Source organism: Aquarana catesbeiana, linkage group LG02 (assembly GCF_042186555.1).
Source record: "Aquarana catesbeiana isolate 2022-GZ linkage group LG02, ASM4218655v1, whole genome shotgun sequence".
In the NCBI taxonomy this organism is placed as follows: domain Eukaryota; kingdom Metazoa; phylum Chordata; class Amphibia; order Anura; family Ranidae; genus Aquarana; species Aquarana catesbeiana.
This window is the reverse complement of record NC_133325.1, coordinates 396242547-396259150: the sequence shown is the minus strand read 5'-3', so window position 1 is coordinate 396259150 and position 16604 is coordinate 396242547. Positions and strand designations below refer to the sequence as shown.

The following is a 16604-nucleotide window of genomic DNA, read 5'->3' as shown; positions in this document are numbered from 1 at the left end:
AAATATGAGCTGAAAAAGTAGCAAATGGAGCTAGTCAGGTGTGCTCCACTGATAATGTGCTAACAAGGCATATGCTGATAGGGAGCAGAGTGACTGATGCCTCTCTCTCACTATGTAATCACAGTCTGGACAGTATAACTTAAAGGTAGTTTAAAAAGTAATTTCTCCAGAATGCTGTGCTGTCTGGCAAGTCTGTGCTGGCTGGCATTGATGTGTGCCAATTGCAGCATATGAGTTTTCCTCTGTAAAGGCCATTTTGTTGCTGATTTACCCATATGTATTAGGGCTGTTGTCTTGTAGCATCACTTAACTTTTATCAAGTAGACCACTACACTAACCATATTGTGTAGGATTAATTTAAAACATTTCTAAAGTCCCTCGCTCCTATGAGAGCACCATGATAGGTATGTGGTATCTTGCAACTCTGGATCATGAATTTGAACCTATTGATGAGTTTCCTCTGGGTGCTCTGATTTAATTTTTCAGGTATAAAACATAATATCAGCTTAAATGGCATTCTCCCCCTTTCTATATTGCCCCTTATGTGTTTCTACAGTAAAGGTGGCAAGAGCATTATATTGTTGTCCTTTGGGGGTCCATGACTAATGTGAATGGATTTAAAAAAATATTATTTAATATGATGTGTTATGCAAGTACTGGAAAAAAATAAATAGTCATTCAGGCACAGAGGCAGCCCCATGGTGCTACTGGTGTTAATTTGTTCACAGTGCTGTTTTATCTCCAACACAGCACCTTGCACATGGATGGATACATACATCCAGGTAATTCTAAAGTGTTCGCAAACTTTTCCTAGCATCTCTCTGTATATATTTAGGATTAATTATTTATTTTTGTTACATAAAAGAGCTTCTCTCTTTAATGACTGCACTGAAGAATAATACAGTTACCCTCCTTCCAACCTCATACAGAGATATATCTTGCATATCTTTTTAAAAGATTTACATGCAGAGCTACCAAAATGCTTTGTAGAAGGTTACTGTATGTAGCTGGATGATTGACTACAGTACTTTGAGAAAAGACCTGAAGACATAATCTGACAACTGAAATAAGGAGTGTGAGATTTTTAGGTGTGCCCAGCCATCAGCAAAACTTACTGTAACCTAAAGCACAGTCTACATTTAGCTCCCACAACTATACGCCAGGCGTGGTGCCAGTACCGAAGCCTGGTTTCTCCATTTGGCTTAGAAATCTCTGTGCACCCACATATTGCATAATGTTTGTGGAATGTATATAATAAAATAAAGCAATAAAGCCTGCTTTATTAATTTTGTCAGCATCAAAAACAGCTAGAGAGGGTTGTAAAACAATAAGTCTTCCACTGCCTAGCATTTTGTCAACAGAGCATGTGTACAGATTTGCCTAGCATTTCAGACAAAACCACTGAACAATGGTTGGTTTCCAGTCCCCACACTTCCCTTTTGGGTCATGAGACAGCTCCTTCGGCAAACATTCTGTGAAATCTCATGCACAACAGGCAATAATCTGTCAAATTTCCATTCACTATGCTGTCATAATTATAGTTCTTATTAAAACCTTAATGAAAACAACATGCTAAGTGAGGCAAATGCAGAAAACACTTTATTATTCCTTCCGCTATAATGTCTATGTAGGCTCTTTAAGACCTCTTTTTTTTCATTCTCTGAAAAGCCACCACGAAAATCAAACCAACCACAAAGCAGCCTTATGAAGGCAACTAGTGATTTAAAACTCCAATGTACTGCACACATTCCTCTTTAATCTGCGCCTTTTAATCTTGTTTCAGACCAAAGATTAGTGCTGGCTGACAACTGTCTGTCTTTGGCACGGGCTCAGCGGTCAGTCAAAATCTGAGAAAGAAAAACTGTAATTCAACAAAATAAGTATGTTCACTGAAACTTCATGGCAATTTACTATATACTTTGTTCTTGACAAAGGACAGGCCTACTGGATAAAAAAAGTAAACTGTGGAATGCCTACATTTTTAGAGCTGCAATATTTCATTAGGTCTCACTCAACCAAAAAGACAAACAGAAAAAGTTTGTTCACAACTCCAATACTGTAAGCCCGGGTTCACACCACAACGGGCTGCGGATCGCACAGGAGCGCTGTGCGTCCCTGTTCCACGTTTCAGGGATGAATCAGGGCCGATTCAATGCCTGAATTCGGCCCTGAAACGCAGCCAAAGACGCACAGCGTTTTTGTGCAGTGCGCACCGCAGCCGCCCCGGAGATATGTGAACTGGCTCCATAGGGAGCCAGTCACATTCTCCTGCTATGCGAATTAGAGGTGCGGAAACGCACCTCTAATTCGCATAGGTGTGAACCCGGGCTAAGTGTTTGAAGAACATTTCAGTTGTTAGAAGCTACCAGTAAAAGTCTCTCTTTAATGGCCCTTCTGTGAAAAATGAGAATGAGATGGACAATATGAGTTACTACTAGAGTCAACCATAAGAGCTCTCCCTTCAGACACTTTATTACAAAAATCATTATTTGTAGATAATAAACCAAGTAAAACCCTAACCAACACTAAAGTCCACAAAATAGGGTCTCAGTGACCTGTTCTTGTTGCCATTTTCTTCCTTTAACTTTCCCATAAGTCAGGAAACTTGAGATAATTTGATTAGATATATGCACTGTTCAGTATACAGTTGTGCTCAAAAGGTTGCATACCCTGGCATAAATTGTGAAATTCTGGCATTAATATTGAAAATATGACTGATTATGCCAAAAAACTGTCTTTTGTTTAAGGATATCAATCACATGAAGCCATTATTATTATTATACAGGATTTATATTGCGCCAACAGTTTACATATCGCTTTACAACTTGAGGGTAGACAGTACAAATACAATCCACTTTAATACAGTAGGAATCAGAGGGCCCTGCTCCTTAGAGCTTACAATCCATTTATTATCACATATTTTTTGGATTTTTTTAAATCACAATTAGTGTCTGTGTATAAATAGTCAATGAGTTTGTTAGTTCTCACATGGATGCACTAAGCAGGCTGGACACTGAGCCATGAGGAGGTAGAAAAGAACAGTCAAAAGACCTGCGTAACAAGGTAATAAGACTTTCCAAAGATGGAAAAGGATACAAAAAGATATGCAAAGCCTTGAATATGCCAGTCTGTATTGTTTAATCACTTATTAAGAAGGTGAAAATGAGGGGCTCTTTTGATACCAAGCCATGGTCAGGTAGACCAAGAAAGATTGCAGCCACAGCTGGTGGAAGAATTGCTCAGGATACAAAGAAAAACCCACAGGTAACCACAGGAAAAATACAGGCTGCTCTCCAAAAAGACGGTGTGGTTGTTTTTAAGGAGCACGATTCAATGATACTTGAACAAAAAAGAGCTGCATGGTCGAACTGCCAGAAGGAAGCCTTTACTGCGCCAACAACACAAAAAAGCCAATGAGGCATGTCAATGTGTTGTTGGGCATATTGTAACCACGCGTTTTTTGTGGAACATGTGCAGTAAAGCAGTGGTCATCAACCCTGGCCAGGTTTAATGTATTACCTTGGGGAGATGCAGACTAGAATACTGCAATCACTGAGCAGCAAATTATATCACCTGTGATTTATTTCAGTTATCTTGGCCTGTTAGTGGGCCCTGAGGACAGGGTTGATGACCACTGCAGTAAAGGCTTCTTTCTGGCAACTTGACCATGCAGCTTTTTTTGTCCAAGTATCATCGTATGGTGCTCCTTAAAAGCAACCACACCATCTTTTTCCAGAGCAGCCTGTATTTCTCCTGAGGTTACCTGTGGGTTTTTCTTTGTATCCCGAACAGTTCCTGTGGCAGTTGTGGCTGAAATCTTTCTTGATCTACCTGACCTTGGCTTGGTATCGAGAGATCCCCACATTTTTCCCTTCTTAATAAGTGATTAAACAGTACTGACTGGCATATTGAAGGCTTTGGATATCTTTTTATATCCTTTTCCATCTTTGTAAAGTTTCATTACCTTTTTACGCAGGTCTTTTGACTGTTCTGTTCTACCTCCTCATGGCTCAGTGGCTAGCCTGCTTAGTGCATCCATGTGAGAGCTAACAAACTCATTGACTATTTATACACAGACACTAATTGTGATTTAAAAAGCCACAAATGTGGGAAATTAACCTTTTCTTTTTCACAAGAAAGGGAAATTAACCTTTAATTGCAATTTTAACCTGTGTGTGCCACCTTCTGTGACTGTACCAAGGCCAAACATCCCAGTGTATGTAAACATTTGACCAGGGCCATTTGGATGATTTCTGTTATCATTATGATTTAAAAAGGATAAAAAAAAACGATGTGATAATAAATGGCTTCATGTGATTGCTATCCTTAGATAAAAGACAGTTTCTTTTGGCATGATCATTCATTTTTTTTTATATTAATGCCAAAATTTCACAATTTCTGCCAGGGTATGCAAACTTTTGAGTACATCTGTATATGCTGTGATTTCCACAGCAGTCAGTTAAATGTTTCCTTTTACTCCCTTATATTTCACTCCAAACCTTAAAGCCTAGGTTTAGTGTTGCTGGTTACTGCTGTGGTTTAAAACTTTCTCCTCCGATCCCGCCACCCACTCAACCATAATCTTCCGGTGCAGTGGGGGTTGATAGAGCAGAGGGACCTGTCATATGCACTCATCAAGAATACCAAATGTGACGTGAGTCACTTTGGGTGGAGGGCTTGTGGAACCCAGTTTTGTGGAACCTTGTCCAGCTCCCTCGGGCCCCTCCTATGTGTAAATCACCCTGTGTCTATTAGGGGCACAGGGTGACTGAGAGAACCCCAGTCGGGTCTGCCTAACCCGACTCCTAGTACAACCACACCGGACTCAGCATGTCCTTTTACCCATGTTAACCTGGATTCTATATGTGTGGTTTGTGCTGAAATAATGAAGGGGCTCTTTCACTTGGGACAATAATATTTCTGAACAATAGCGCTCAAAAAAATATGAACATAAATAATTTCACCTTTTAGACTGCTAGATTGTTTGAGGTGCGGCTGTATCCCATTGTTCTATTGTTTCTGTCTGCCTTGGGAGCAACCTATTATGGGATGTATATGTGTATGTGGATTAGCTGGGAGAGGGGAGGGGGGTTTCTCCAGCAGCCCCTCCCAGATGACGGTCTACTGTTGAAATGTTTGAATACCTGTGTGTCATGTTACTGAAGGAGGTAAAGTTTACCCTACCCTGTGTCATTATGCACTGAAGGAGGATTAACTCCTGAGTATATATAATCTCTTTGTGCCTGTGTTTGAATAAAGAGTCTTATGTTTTCACCCTACATTGATGCTTCGACAAGTGACTGGACGGGCTAAGGGACCTTGGATTGTGCTGGTACCAGACAAAAGAAGGATAGACGGCAGACATACTCATCTTGAGTACGGGGTCCGTGTCACCAAATATGGCCATCCTTTCTGCCCTCCTCCTCCTCCATTCATAGATGCTGTACTATAGCTTCCAGGAATGAACTGCAATCTATGAATGGAGGAGAAGATCTTTCATGAATTTGCCTGTCCTCCATTCATGGATCATTTTTCATTGTATAGCAGTACAGCTTCTGTGAATGTAGGAGGTGGATAGAAAGGGCAGGCATAGCTGCCACTCTAGCGGAGTGCCTGTCAAAGATCTCTAGGCTCTATGAACACCCCTCCACACCAGATGGGGATCAGAGGAGTATTCAACTAAAGCAGGAGCCAGCAGCACAAGGGACACTTTTCACTGATAGCAAGTAATGTCTTTTTTCCTGACTTTTTTTACACTGTTTAACATTTTTGACTAAACTTAGGCTTTAACATACAGTGGGGAAAATGATTATTTGATCTCCTGCAGATTTTGTAAGTTTGCCCACTTACAAATAAATGAAGGGTCTATATTTTTTTATCATAGGTGTATTTTAAATGATAGAGACAGAAGATCAACCAAAAATCCAGAAAAAACACATAAAACAAATGTTATAGATTGAGTTGCAGTTCAGTGAGTGAAATAAGTATTTGATCCCCAAGCAAAACATGACTTAGTACTTGGTGGAGAAATCCTTGTTGGCAAGCACAGAGGTAAGACATTTCTTATAGTTGGTCACCAGGTTTGCACACATCTCAAGAAGGAATTTGGTCCACTCTTCTTCTCAGATCTTCTCTAAATCCTTTAGGTTTCTTAGCTGTCACTTGGGAACTCAAAGTTTCAGCTCCCTCCATAAATTTTCTATAAGATTGAGGTCTGGAGACTGGCTAGGCCACTCCATGACCATATTGTGCTTCTTTTTGAGACACTCCTTTGTTGCCTTGGCAATATGTTTTGGGTCATTGTCATGCTGAAAGACCCATCCACGGCCCATTTTCAGTGTTCTGGCAGAGGGAAGAATGTTCTCATCCAAGATTTTACAAAATATGACTCCATCCATTGGCCCCTCAATGCGGCAAAGTCAGTCTGTACCTTTAGCAGAGAAACAGAACCAAAGCATCATGTTTCCACCTCCATGCTTGACTGTATGGATGGTGTTCTTAGGGTCATAGTCAGCATTTTTCTTCCTCCAAACATGGCGAGTCCCCCTCCTCAAGAAGGCACATGTACAGTCATGCCAATGAACATCTAAATGTTTCAAATAAGAATTGGGAGAAAGTGTTGTGGTCAGACAAGGCTACGATTTAGCTCTTTGGCATTAAATCGACTTACCATGTTTGGAGGAAGAAAAATGCTGACTATGACCCTAAGAACACCATCCCTACAGTGAAGCACAGAGGTGGAAACATGATGCTTTGGGGCTGTTTCTCTGTGAAAAGTATACACCAACTTTGCTGCATTGAGGGGCCAATGGACGGGGCCGTGTATTGTAAAATCTTGGATGAGAATCTTCTTCCCTCAGCCAGAACACTAAAGATGGGTTGTGGATGGGTCTTCCAGCATGACAATGACCAAAACATACTGCCAAGGCAAAAAAGGAGTGGCTCAAGAAGAAGCACATTAAGGTCATGGAGTGGCCTAGTCAGTCTCCAGAACTTAATCCTATAGAAACTTTACATTCTACATTCCACACAACCACAGAGTAGTTTCCAGTTAACTTTATTGAAGATTCATAACAAGGTAACTCGCTTGATCTAAAATACAGTACAGTCGTCCATACATGGACGGAAATTCAGCTGGTTAAGCAGGGACTGTATAAATTTAGATTAATGTATGTGCGATCTATTGATTGACTTGTGTACAACCAGCATGTCAGATTTTTCCGATCAGTGCCACCAGCTATAGTTGGAAACACTGACCATTGTATCCTGACCGCGGGGAAGGCTCCCCGCTGCCAGAACACAATACCACAGTGGGAAGGATTCCCTCACCCACATTGAATGTGTGGATGGGGGTATCAAAACCTTTTTTTTTTTTTTTTTTCTAGTTCAATCCACCAGTTCATCGAAAAAAAAAATCAATGTATGGGCTGCCTGACTCTATAGTGTCTGAAATACTTTAAATCCTGTTGCACTATGGTACAGATGAACACAATCTTTATGCAAATACACTCTGTGCCACTCCCACAATGCACATATATACAGTATCTCACAAAAGTGAGTACACCCCTCATATTTTTGTAAATATTTAATTATATCTTTTCATGTGACAACACTAAAGAAATGACACTTTGCTACAACGTAAAATAGTGAGTGTACAGCTTGTATAATAGTGTAAATTTGCTGTCCCCTCAAAATAACTCAACACACAGCCATTAATTTCTTAACCCCTGGCAAAAAAAGTGAGTACACCCCTAAGTGAAAATGTCCAAAGTGTCAATATTTTGTGTGGCCACCATCATTTTTCAGCACTGCCTTAACCCCCTTGGGCATGGAGTTCACCAGAGCTTCACAGGTTGCCACTGGAGTCCTCTTCCACTCCTCCATGACGACATCACATAGCTGGTTGATGTTAGAGACCTTCACCTTCTGTTTGAAGATGCCCCACAGATGCTCAATAGGGTTTAGGTCTGGAGACATGCTTGGCCAGTCCATCACCTTTACCCTCAGCTTCTTTAGCACGGCAGTAGTCATCTTGGAGGTGTGTTTGGGGTCTTTATCATGTTGCAATACTGCCCTGCGGCCCAGTCTCGGAAAGGAGGGGATCATGCTCTGCTTCAGTATGTCACAGTATATGTTGGCATTCATGTTTCCCTCAATGAACTGTAGCTCCCCAGTGCCTTCAGTACTCATGCAGCCCCAGACCATGACACTCCCACCACCATGCTTGATTGTAGCAAGACGCACTTGTCTTTGTACCCCTCACCTGGTTGCCGCCACACATGCTTGACACCATCTGAACCAAATAAGTTTATCTTGGTCTCATCAGACGACAGGACATGGTTCCAGTAATCCATATCCTTAGTCTGCTTGTCTTCAGCAAACTGTTTGCGGACTTTCTTGTGCATCATCTTTAGAAGAGGCTTCCTTCTGGGATGACAGCCATGCAGATCAATTTGATGCAGTGTGCAGTGTATGATCTGAGCATTGACAGGGTGACCCCCCACCCCTTCAACCTCTGCAGCAATGCTGGCAGCACTCATATGTCTATTTCCCAAAGACAACCTCTGGATAGGACGCTGAGCATGTGCACTCAACTTCTTTGGTCGACCATGGCGAGGCCTGTTCCAAGTGGAACCTATCATGTTAAACCGCTGAATGGTCTTGGCCACCGTGCTGCAGCTCAGTTTCAGGGTCTTGAAAATCTTCTTATAGCCTAGGCCATCTTTATGTAGATCAACAATTCTTTTTTTTCAGATCCTCAGAGTTTTCTTTGCCATGAGGTGCCATGTTGAACTTCCAGTGACCAGTATGGGAGAGTGAGAGTGATAACACCAAATATAACACAGCTGCTCCCCATTCACACCTGTGACCTTGTAACACTAACGAGTCACATGACACCGGGGAGGGAAACTGGCTAATTGGGCCCAATTTGGGCATTTTCACTTAGGGGTGTACTCACTTTTGTTGCCAGCAGCTTAGACATTAATGGCTGTGCGTTGAGTTATTTTTAGGGGGCAGCAAATTTACACTGTTATACAAGCTGTACACTCATTACTTTACATTGTAGTAAAGTGTCATTTCTTTAGTGTTGTCACATGAAAAGATATAATAAAATATTTACAAAAATGTGAGGGGTGTACTCATGTCTGTGAGATACTGTATGTATAATGAAGTACTATGTCCATCTTTGTGTGTCAATTTTATTTAAATCAATATATTAAGATCTTTAAACAGAAACTAGCCTTAAAAATATTAGAACACATTAATTACAAATCATTCACATTCAGAATAAAAACCTGAAAAAGGGTAAAGCTTATTTGAGTTTACATTTTTTGACACATTTTTAAAAATGTTTGTCTTATATCAGTTGTTTTATAATAAGGAACAGAAGTCCATTCAACTTAGAGGAATTGATCATTCACAAGGAATCCACTAGAAAAGCAAAATTTTAAAACTAAGTAATTATGAAATAACCTAACAATAAAGTTGAATACAGTTTTTATATTTTTCATAAAGTAAAAAAAGATTTTTAAAGGGGTTGTAAAGATTTGTGTTTTTTCACCTTAATGCATCCGATCCGATCCGGTCCCCCAGCCCCCCCCCCGTTTTACTTACCTGAACCCCTTCATTCAGTCGTCGGGGACGCGCTGTCTCTCTCTCCCCGGGCTCCCGGTTCTTGAGTGGATAGATTGATAGCAGCACAGCCATTGGCTCCCGCTGCTGTCAATCAAATCCAATGATGCGGGCGCCGGGGGTCGGGGCTGAGTCCTGCATTCGGCGGCTATGGACGATGAATGCTGGACTCGGGCGCGCGCCCGCAAGGTAACCCCCTCGGGGAAGCGCTTCTCTGAGGGAGTTATCAGATGTGGGGAGGAGCTGCAAGAGCCGCCGGACCCCAGAAGAGCAGGTTCGGGACCACTCTGTGCAAAACGAGCTGCACAGTGGAGGTAAGTATGATATGTTATGTATGATATATATAGTATGATATGTTTGTTATTTAAAAAAAAAAAAAACAATATTTACCCTTGCAATCACTTTAACTATAGATATTATTTTAATAGAAATTTCTGTTTCATTAAATTGCTACAAAAATGACACGTTAATTCAAGCAGGTTTACTTTGTTTTTATACAGGCCCTACACTTCCTTTAGGGCATAACTGCTTATGTGAAAGATTTTATTTGTGGGCTACCAAAGCTTGGCAAGAGAAACTGAACACTCGTATTTGTGTTTTAACATCAAGGCAATGCAAATGTGCAAATTAAAACTATTTTCAATTGTATTTAAATTAGTAAATGATAGTCTACCCTAACCAAGCAATTAACTACAAAGGTCTTTCCTAGGACACCATTTATGGGGTAGCTGGTTGTACACAAGTTGATCTACTGATCAACTTGTGTACAACCAGCCTTTCAGGCTTTTCCCAAACGATGAGTGCCACTGACTATAGTTGGCAATACTATAGCCAGTATTCTGACAGTGGGGAAGGCTCCCCATTGTCAGAACAGAATACTAAAGCAGAAAAGATTCCCCCATCCACATCAAATGTGAATGGGGGAAATCCGTTCATTTTTCACTCAACTCACTGGCTGAACAAAAATAGAAATGATTAATGTATGGCAAATCATGTATGGCCTGCCTTAGAATACAGTACTATGATACAGTGTTGGCTGCCTGTTTTATTGGGTCTAAGAGGAATCTCTTGCCTCTTTATTTCAACAGCCCTGCATTCTATACTGAACAGGCCTGACTAAAATAAAGCACCAATTTCTAAAATAATATTTATCATCACAGTCATCAAAATTCAAATTTTATCACTACATCATTATTTGTTTTGTTTATTGATGTCGTTATCCTGTGAAAATAATACAATATACCATATGTTTATCTTCTGGTTGCTAAATAAATCTGACTTTAGTAAATCAAGCGCTGGGATTCACATGACAATAAGGTGCCTCCATCAAAACGTCGACCAAATAGAACACAAGAGATGAGTTACAGCTGGTTAAAAAAACATGAATTATAAGCATGCTGGGGATTCAGAACTTACCAAGGAGCTTTGATGGAAAAACATCCTGCTCCAAACAGGTAAGGTCTTCACATAGGAGGGGAAAAGGCAAAACAAATTAGATAAAAGAACTCATTATTAACATTCATTGATTAAATCATGCGTTCATGCTCTGAGAATTATTTTTGCTAATGTCTTGCAAAATAAAAGCACAAACCCCATTGAATTCATTATGTATCAAGCACATTGTTAAGCTTCTTTTAGTCTTTAAAGCAAAAGATGCCATTTGTTGTTAGTTCATCAGACAAAAACAGAACAAGGGCTGTTGCCAGCAACCTTTGGTGTCCCACACAAAATATAAGAAAATACCATTCAAAAACATCCATTACACTGTAATATAATTGTATGAATACTATAAATTAGTCCATGGTGTGCTTGGCTTCATGGATATAGGAAGTATGTATTGCAGCAGATTGGAAGTATGCATCTGCCAAGAGTTTACTGGTTGCTACATCAAAGTGGCTCCTTGTGGCTCCCAATCCAGTGTTTTGGGGAACACTGCTGGTAATAACACCTAGCAGAATGAACAATTATGCCAGTGGCTGCTAACTACCAACAGATGTGCCATGTCAACAAGCAGATATAGTCATGCATGCAATGACTGTATTGTATATATGTATTGTAAAACACAGTGCATGTGGCTTTTATTTATCCATTTCGTTTTTACATGATTAATGCCAAGTAGGTGGTCAAATAATTTTGTAGCAGATTTTTAACATTTAATGTGAGCAACAGAATCACTTTTAGTATTTCAAGAAAGCTGTGATGTGATGTGGTACAATCTATTTTAAAACATTTTTAAAAGTTTGCTTGCAGAAAAGCTATTACAAAGCAAATTCCTCTGTGCAAGCATTTGCAAACTAATATAAAGATTCTGCCTAAAAGAAAGCACATCTTAAAGAAAGTAGATGTAAACCCTAAATGAAATGACATACAGTTGACTAAAATACTCTATATTATTTAAAAAAAAAAAAAAAAACTTTGTATAAAAGACTTGTTTTCACTTTTTTTTAATAAACTATGTGTTTTGGCATTTTTCTTTCTTGTGTGCCTCTCAGTGTTGCTGATCTGCTTCAGCCTTATTGCAGCCACTTCCTGTCTATATACATCCAGTCCAGCAATGGCTGCAAGGCATTCCCTTGGGTGGGGTTCTTAATGGTGGCAACGGTAGACCCTGTGTATTGTGTGATAAAACAGCTTGTAGTCTCTAGATTCATGTGTGATAGGGTCTTAAAGCTGGAGCATAATAAGGCTTCATGTACACTACAGCTCCTAAACTTGATTTTAGGATCTTTTGTTTTTTGTTTTTTTTTGCAAAAGCTCTTAAAATGAACTACATAAAAGCCTATGTGGCAATGTACACATAGGCTTTTAGCAGAGTTTAGGAGCTGTTGCAGTTAGGGGAGCTTCAACGTCCCTCTTCTGAACGCGGAAGAACCACGTTCAGGATAGCAACATTTTGACCACCGGCCACAAAACGTGTCAAAATCACAGCACAATTTTGCCGTGATTTTGCAGTATTGTCCCACAGCTGGCGGCCAAAGTAGGCTATAGGTACATGAAGCCTAACAAGATATGCCTCAATAAAGACCTTCATAAGTTGATTACCGGTATTATTTAAGGGCTCATTTACACTTGTGCAGACACTAGACACTAGAACACAACACTAGAAAAACACTGCTCTCCACACAGGAACACAGTAAACAATTGTTTTCTGTGTGCTCTGTTCACACTAGAACAGTGGGCAGCTGCAGAAAATTGATTTGTAGAAAACGGCAACATTTCAGTTTTACTGCAACTTTCTGTCACACCCTGCATTTTAATGCACCATAGCTCGGCTGCAGTACAAGTTAATGAAATTTCACTTTGAGACATTTCAATAAACTTAAAAATCAGGGGGAAAACAGTGAGTTGTGTTGTAAAATAACATGACATTGCGCCCCCCAAAGCCCACCCAGCAGGGACACTAGCCCACACAGGAAAACTGAACATTTTCCTGTGTGGGCAAGTGTGAACCAGTCCTCAACAAAGCAGTAGATCCACAAATGTTGAAAGAGACTTTTGTAATGACATCAACATGTTACAAATGATATGAGATTTTATTAATTGGGTTAAAATATACGTTAAAATAGATAAAAACAAATGACTTGTATACTGTTTGAAACAGTAGCCATATCTACACACAATGGCAGGATTTACAGAGAACTGCATGCCGAAAGTGTTCCTTGATTTCATGGCTACTAAATGACACAATGTTGTTTTCTGTTTTGTGACATTTTTATGTACATAAAGCTGTCAACCCTTGTGTCAATGATCAGTACCTCCCACCAGCAACAGTCACCCAAACAGCAGCAATCATTAAAGTCTCAGGTGACCACAGTGACTCTAGGTGTTTCACGGAAAAGAATACATACATCTTACATCCACTAAAATAGGTATATTTACCTACTTTTAACTGCCAAAAAATTACATGTAGATTGGCAATAAATTAAGTGACCATGCATGCTATTTCTCACCAAATGACAATTAAAGTGTAAGTAAACCCGACTAAAAGGAAATTTAACAAACCAAAAGGAAGCAAAAAAAAAAAAAAAAGGTTCACCGTATGCTGGCTATACCCCTTGCAATTTGACTAAACAATCTTCTGTAGAAGATGATATAATCCAATAGCCTTCCAGACTAGATATAAATTGAATGGATTGTTTAGCCAGGGCTCTAGAACACAGTCCTAGTAGACCTTGAGAAGATTAACCAAACAATGCACATTGAGTTTGAAAGGTGTATGACCAGCAGGAACCGGCCGAGATTCAAACCATTAATGGGCAGACTGAATGTACCAAGTTGATTGAATGAACAACTTGGGTACAATCAGCCTGCCGGATTGGCTTCTGATTATCACCAGCAGCTGCTATAGCCGCTTGCGATAATCACCGCCTTCTCTCAACAGGGATGGCTTCCCTGCCCCCCCCTCCGCCGGGAGAAGACAATTGCTCAGTGGGAGGGATTCACCTGTCAACACTGTCTTTCCTGCAATCTGTGGGTTGCCTAAGGGTGTTAATACTTGTGTAGATATCTAACATAATTTAGGACATAAAATAACCTTAAATAAGTCAAGAATCACTGGCAGCCACTGTAATAATTTGCCCAATATGGTTAAGAAATGCTAGTATTGCATATGAGTTTTTCAATAGATAATATTGAATGTAAAAAAAATTTCCAATGTGTAAGAACATGTATTTTGTTATCATTCCAGCTTGCAATGATATAAGCAATTATGGCACCTCTTCATGGCCCAAATGTCACAAGTGTTGCTTGAAACAGCCACACCCCTTGCTATCACTGGGACTCTTTTAGCTTAAGATCACAACTGTTCATTTTTGGTGCAGAAAAGTGCATGTGAAACTGCACCGACAATGAATGACAGTATCGTAGCTATTATAGACAATAACACTAAAGCACACAGATATGAGAACTGTCCTATAAACTCCATCATATATCAAAAGTCATAAGCTGCTCACATGCAAAGGAGTGTCGGCCCAATGGCAATTATGGTACCATACAGCATGCACTCTACTCCAACCAGAGTGGCAAAACAAAAAAAACAGTAGTTGATCAGTCCAGCCAAAACATTCTTTTCAAATTTTAAAATAGTTGGTAGAAGTCAGAACTTCTGGTGGGTTCCATTTTGTCCTTAATTAGGGTGACACCAGAACAAGAAATAATATATAAAATTGGTATGTGCTCTTAATATATACTATATTTAATATATAATTAATGAAAGGTACCTGCATCCTGGAATAACAAGGTCTAAACCAACGCACATGCGAGAAGGAAGAAGGGGACAACAAAAATCCCTTTGCCCCCCTTTTTTTCTCGCTTCTTCCTTCCCGCATGTGCGTTATGGATTAGAACAAGAAATAAGATGGTGTGGAATCACTGGGACAAGAACAAACAAAAAGCAATACAAAATCTGTCAGATGTTATACCCTCTCCCTACTCAACAACATAGATGGGCTTTTTTGTTGTCCCTGTTACCATTAGAGAGATATCCCATCACTCCCTACCCTTGTGACACCAGAACAGATAGTAAGTATAAGGCTCTATGCACACTGGGCTTAAAAAAGTCTGTTTTCTTTGCAGTAAAAAACGCTCATATAGAGCATTTTTGGTACAAAGTTTAGACGAGTTTAGGAGACTTTTACTTTTTTTCTGCAGGTGAGCTCCAATCAGAAACATGAACCAGAAGGTTTTTTTTTCCCGCCTCTAAACGTTGAGCTCAAAATATGTCTGTAATCATCCTAATGTGCATAGACACATAGGATAACATTGAGTTGCTTCTACAGGCAAAACACAAAACTCTTGTGGAAGCGACGTTTTTTAAGCCAGTGTGCATGGAGCCTAAATCTCCTCTTTCTACAGAAAACAAAGCAGACCTGACCTGACAGAGGTTCTAATCCTTTCCCCAAAAAGTTAACAAAAACTTTGAGCTGGATTTAGCCTTTAAGGACAGTTTAACTTTAAGACAGTAGGAAAAAAAATAACAATCTGTACTTTCAAATTCTAATCTACCTGTCAGCTAAAACTATATTGATTGATATGAACAATACCATTGACTGCAAAGATTGTACTAACAGTTCTTAGTGATTTTTTTTTTCACATTTAGTTTAGCTTTAAGAAAAAGTAGACAGTCCACTTTATGTAAACCATTCTATCACTAATGTCAAGTTACAAAGGCTTCTAGACATCTGTGAATAAAATATTACTATTTATAGCTCAAAAACCCTTTGGGAACGCAGAATACAAATGGCATCAAAAGTTTGACAAACGTCTGTTCTGTGCCCTGGCAAAATGGCTGCACTAAAATGACAAGGCAGTCCTTTCTTGAAATGACAGCTCCAGATGGCCCTGACTTATGATAATCGACACCCAATGTCATGATGAATGAGATCTAAATAAAATGTAGGAATGGATATACAATGATATGCTACAGTGGGCTACAAAAAAGTACTACAATGTGTTTTTAAATATATATTTATACTTTGTTTTATATCTGTAAGCTGTTTTTCTTTTCTTTTTTATTTGACAGTTGCACAAAATGGTGCAAAGCAGTGGATTTTTACTAATGTTGTGTGCAGTGAACGTGGATACATATGAAAACCACATACAGCCAAAAGAAAAATGTATAATTCACAAACAAAAATGCTACCATTAAAAAAAATTGTATCACACACACCAAAGGCAATGTTACTTTGGATTACATGCCTTTAGCCGGCCATACATGGATCTGAATTTGGCCAGGGACCAGCCAAATTTTGATCCATGTATGGGCACCCTGGTTGTACAAAAGTTGATCTATCAACTGACTTGTGTACAGCCAGCTTGTTGGGTTCTTCCTGATTGATTAGTGCCACTGGCCATAGCCGGCACCACTAATCATTGTGTTCTGCCGGCAAGGAATGCTCCCCTACACACTGACTGTGTTGATTGAGGAACTGAGCTGTTTTCTTTCCTTCCACCCACGGTGGAAGAAAAGAAAA

At 39.7% G+C, this 16604-nt stretch overlaps 1 protein-coding gene across 4 annotated transcripts in view; it reads right to left on the bottom strand.

The window, feature by feature from the left end:
* The window catches only part of BCAS3 (BCAS3 microtubule associated cell migration factor), a 1663284-nt gene that overhangs the window by 833432 nt on the left and 813248 nt on the right, over positions 1–16604 (bottom strand). For 2 of the 4 annotated variants that reach the window (XM_073615250.1, XM_073615252.1), the window contains exon 17: positions 11050–11094. The exons of the other annotated variants lie outside the window; for them this stretch is intronic. In XM_073615250.1, the coding sequence (XP_073471351.1) occupies positions 11050–11094 (45 nt within the window). The remainder of the gene's footprint in view (positions 1–11049; positions 11095–16604) is intronic. 4 annotated transcript variants of the gene reach the window in all.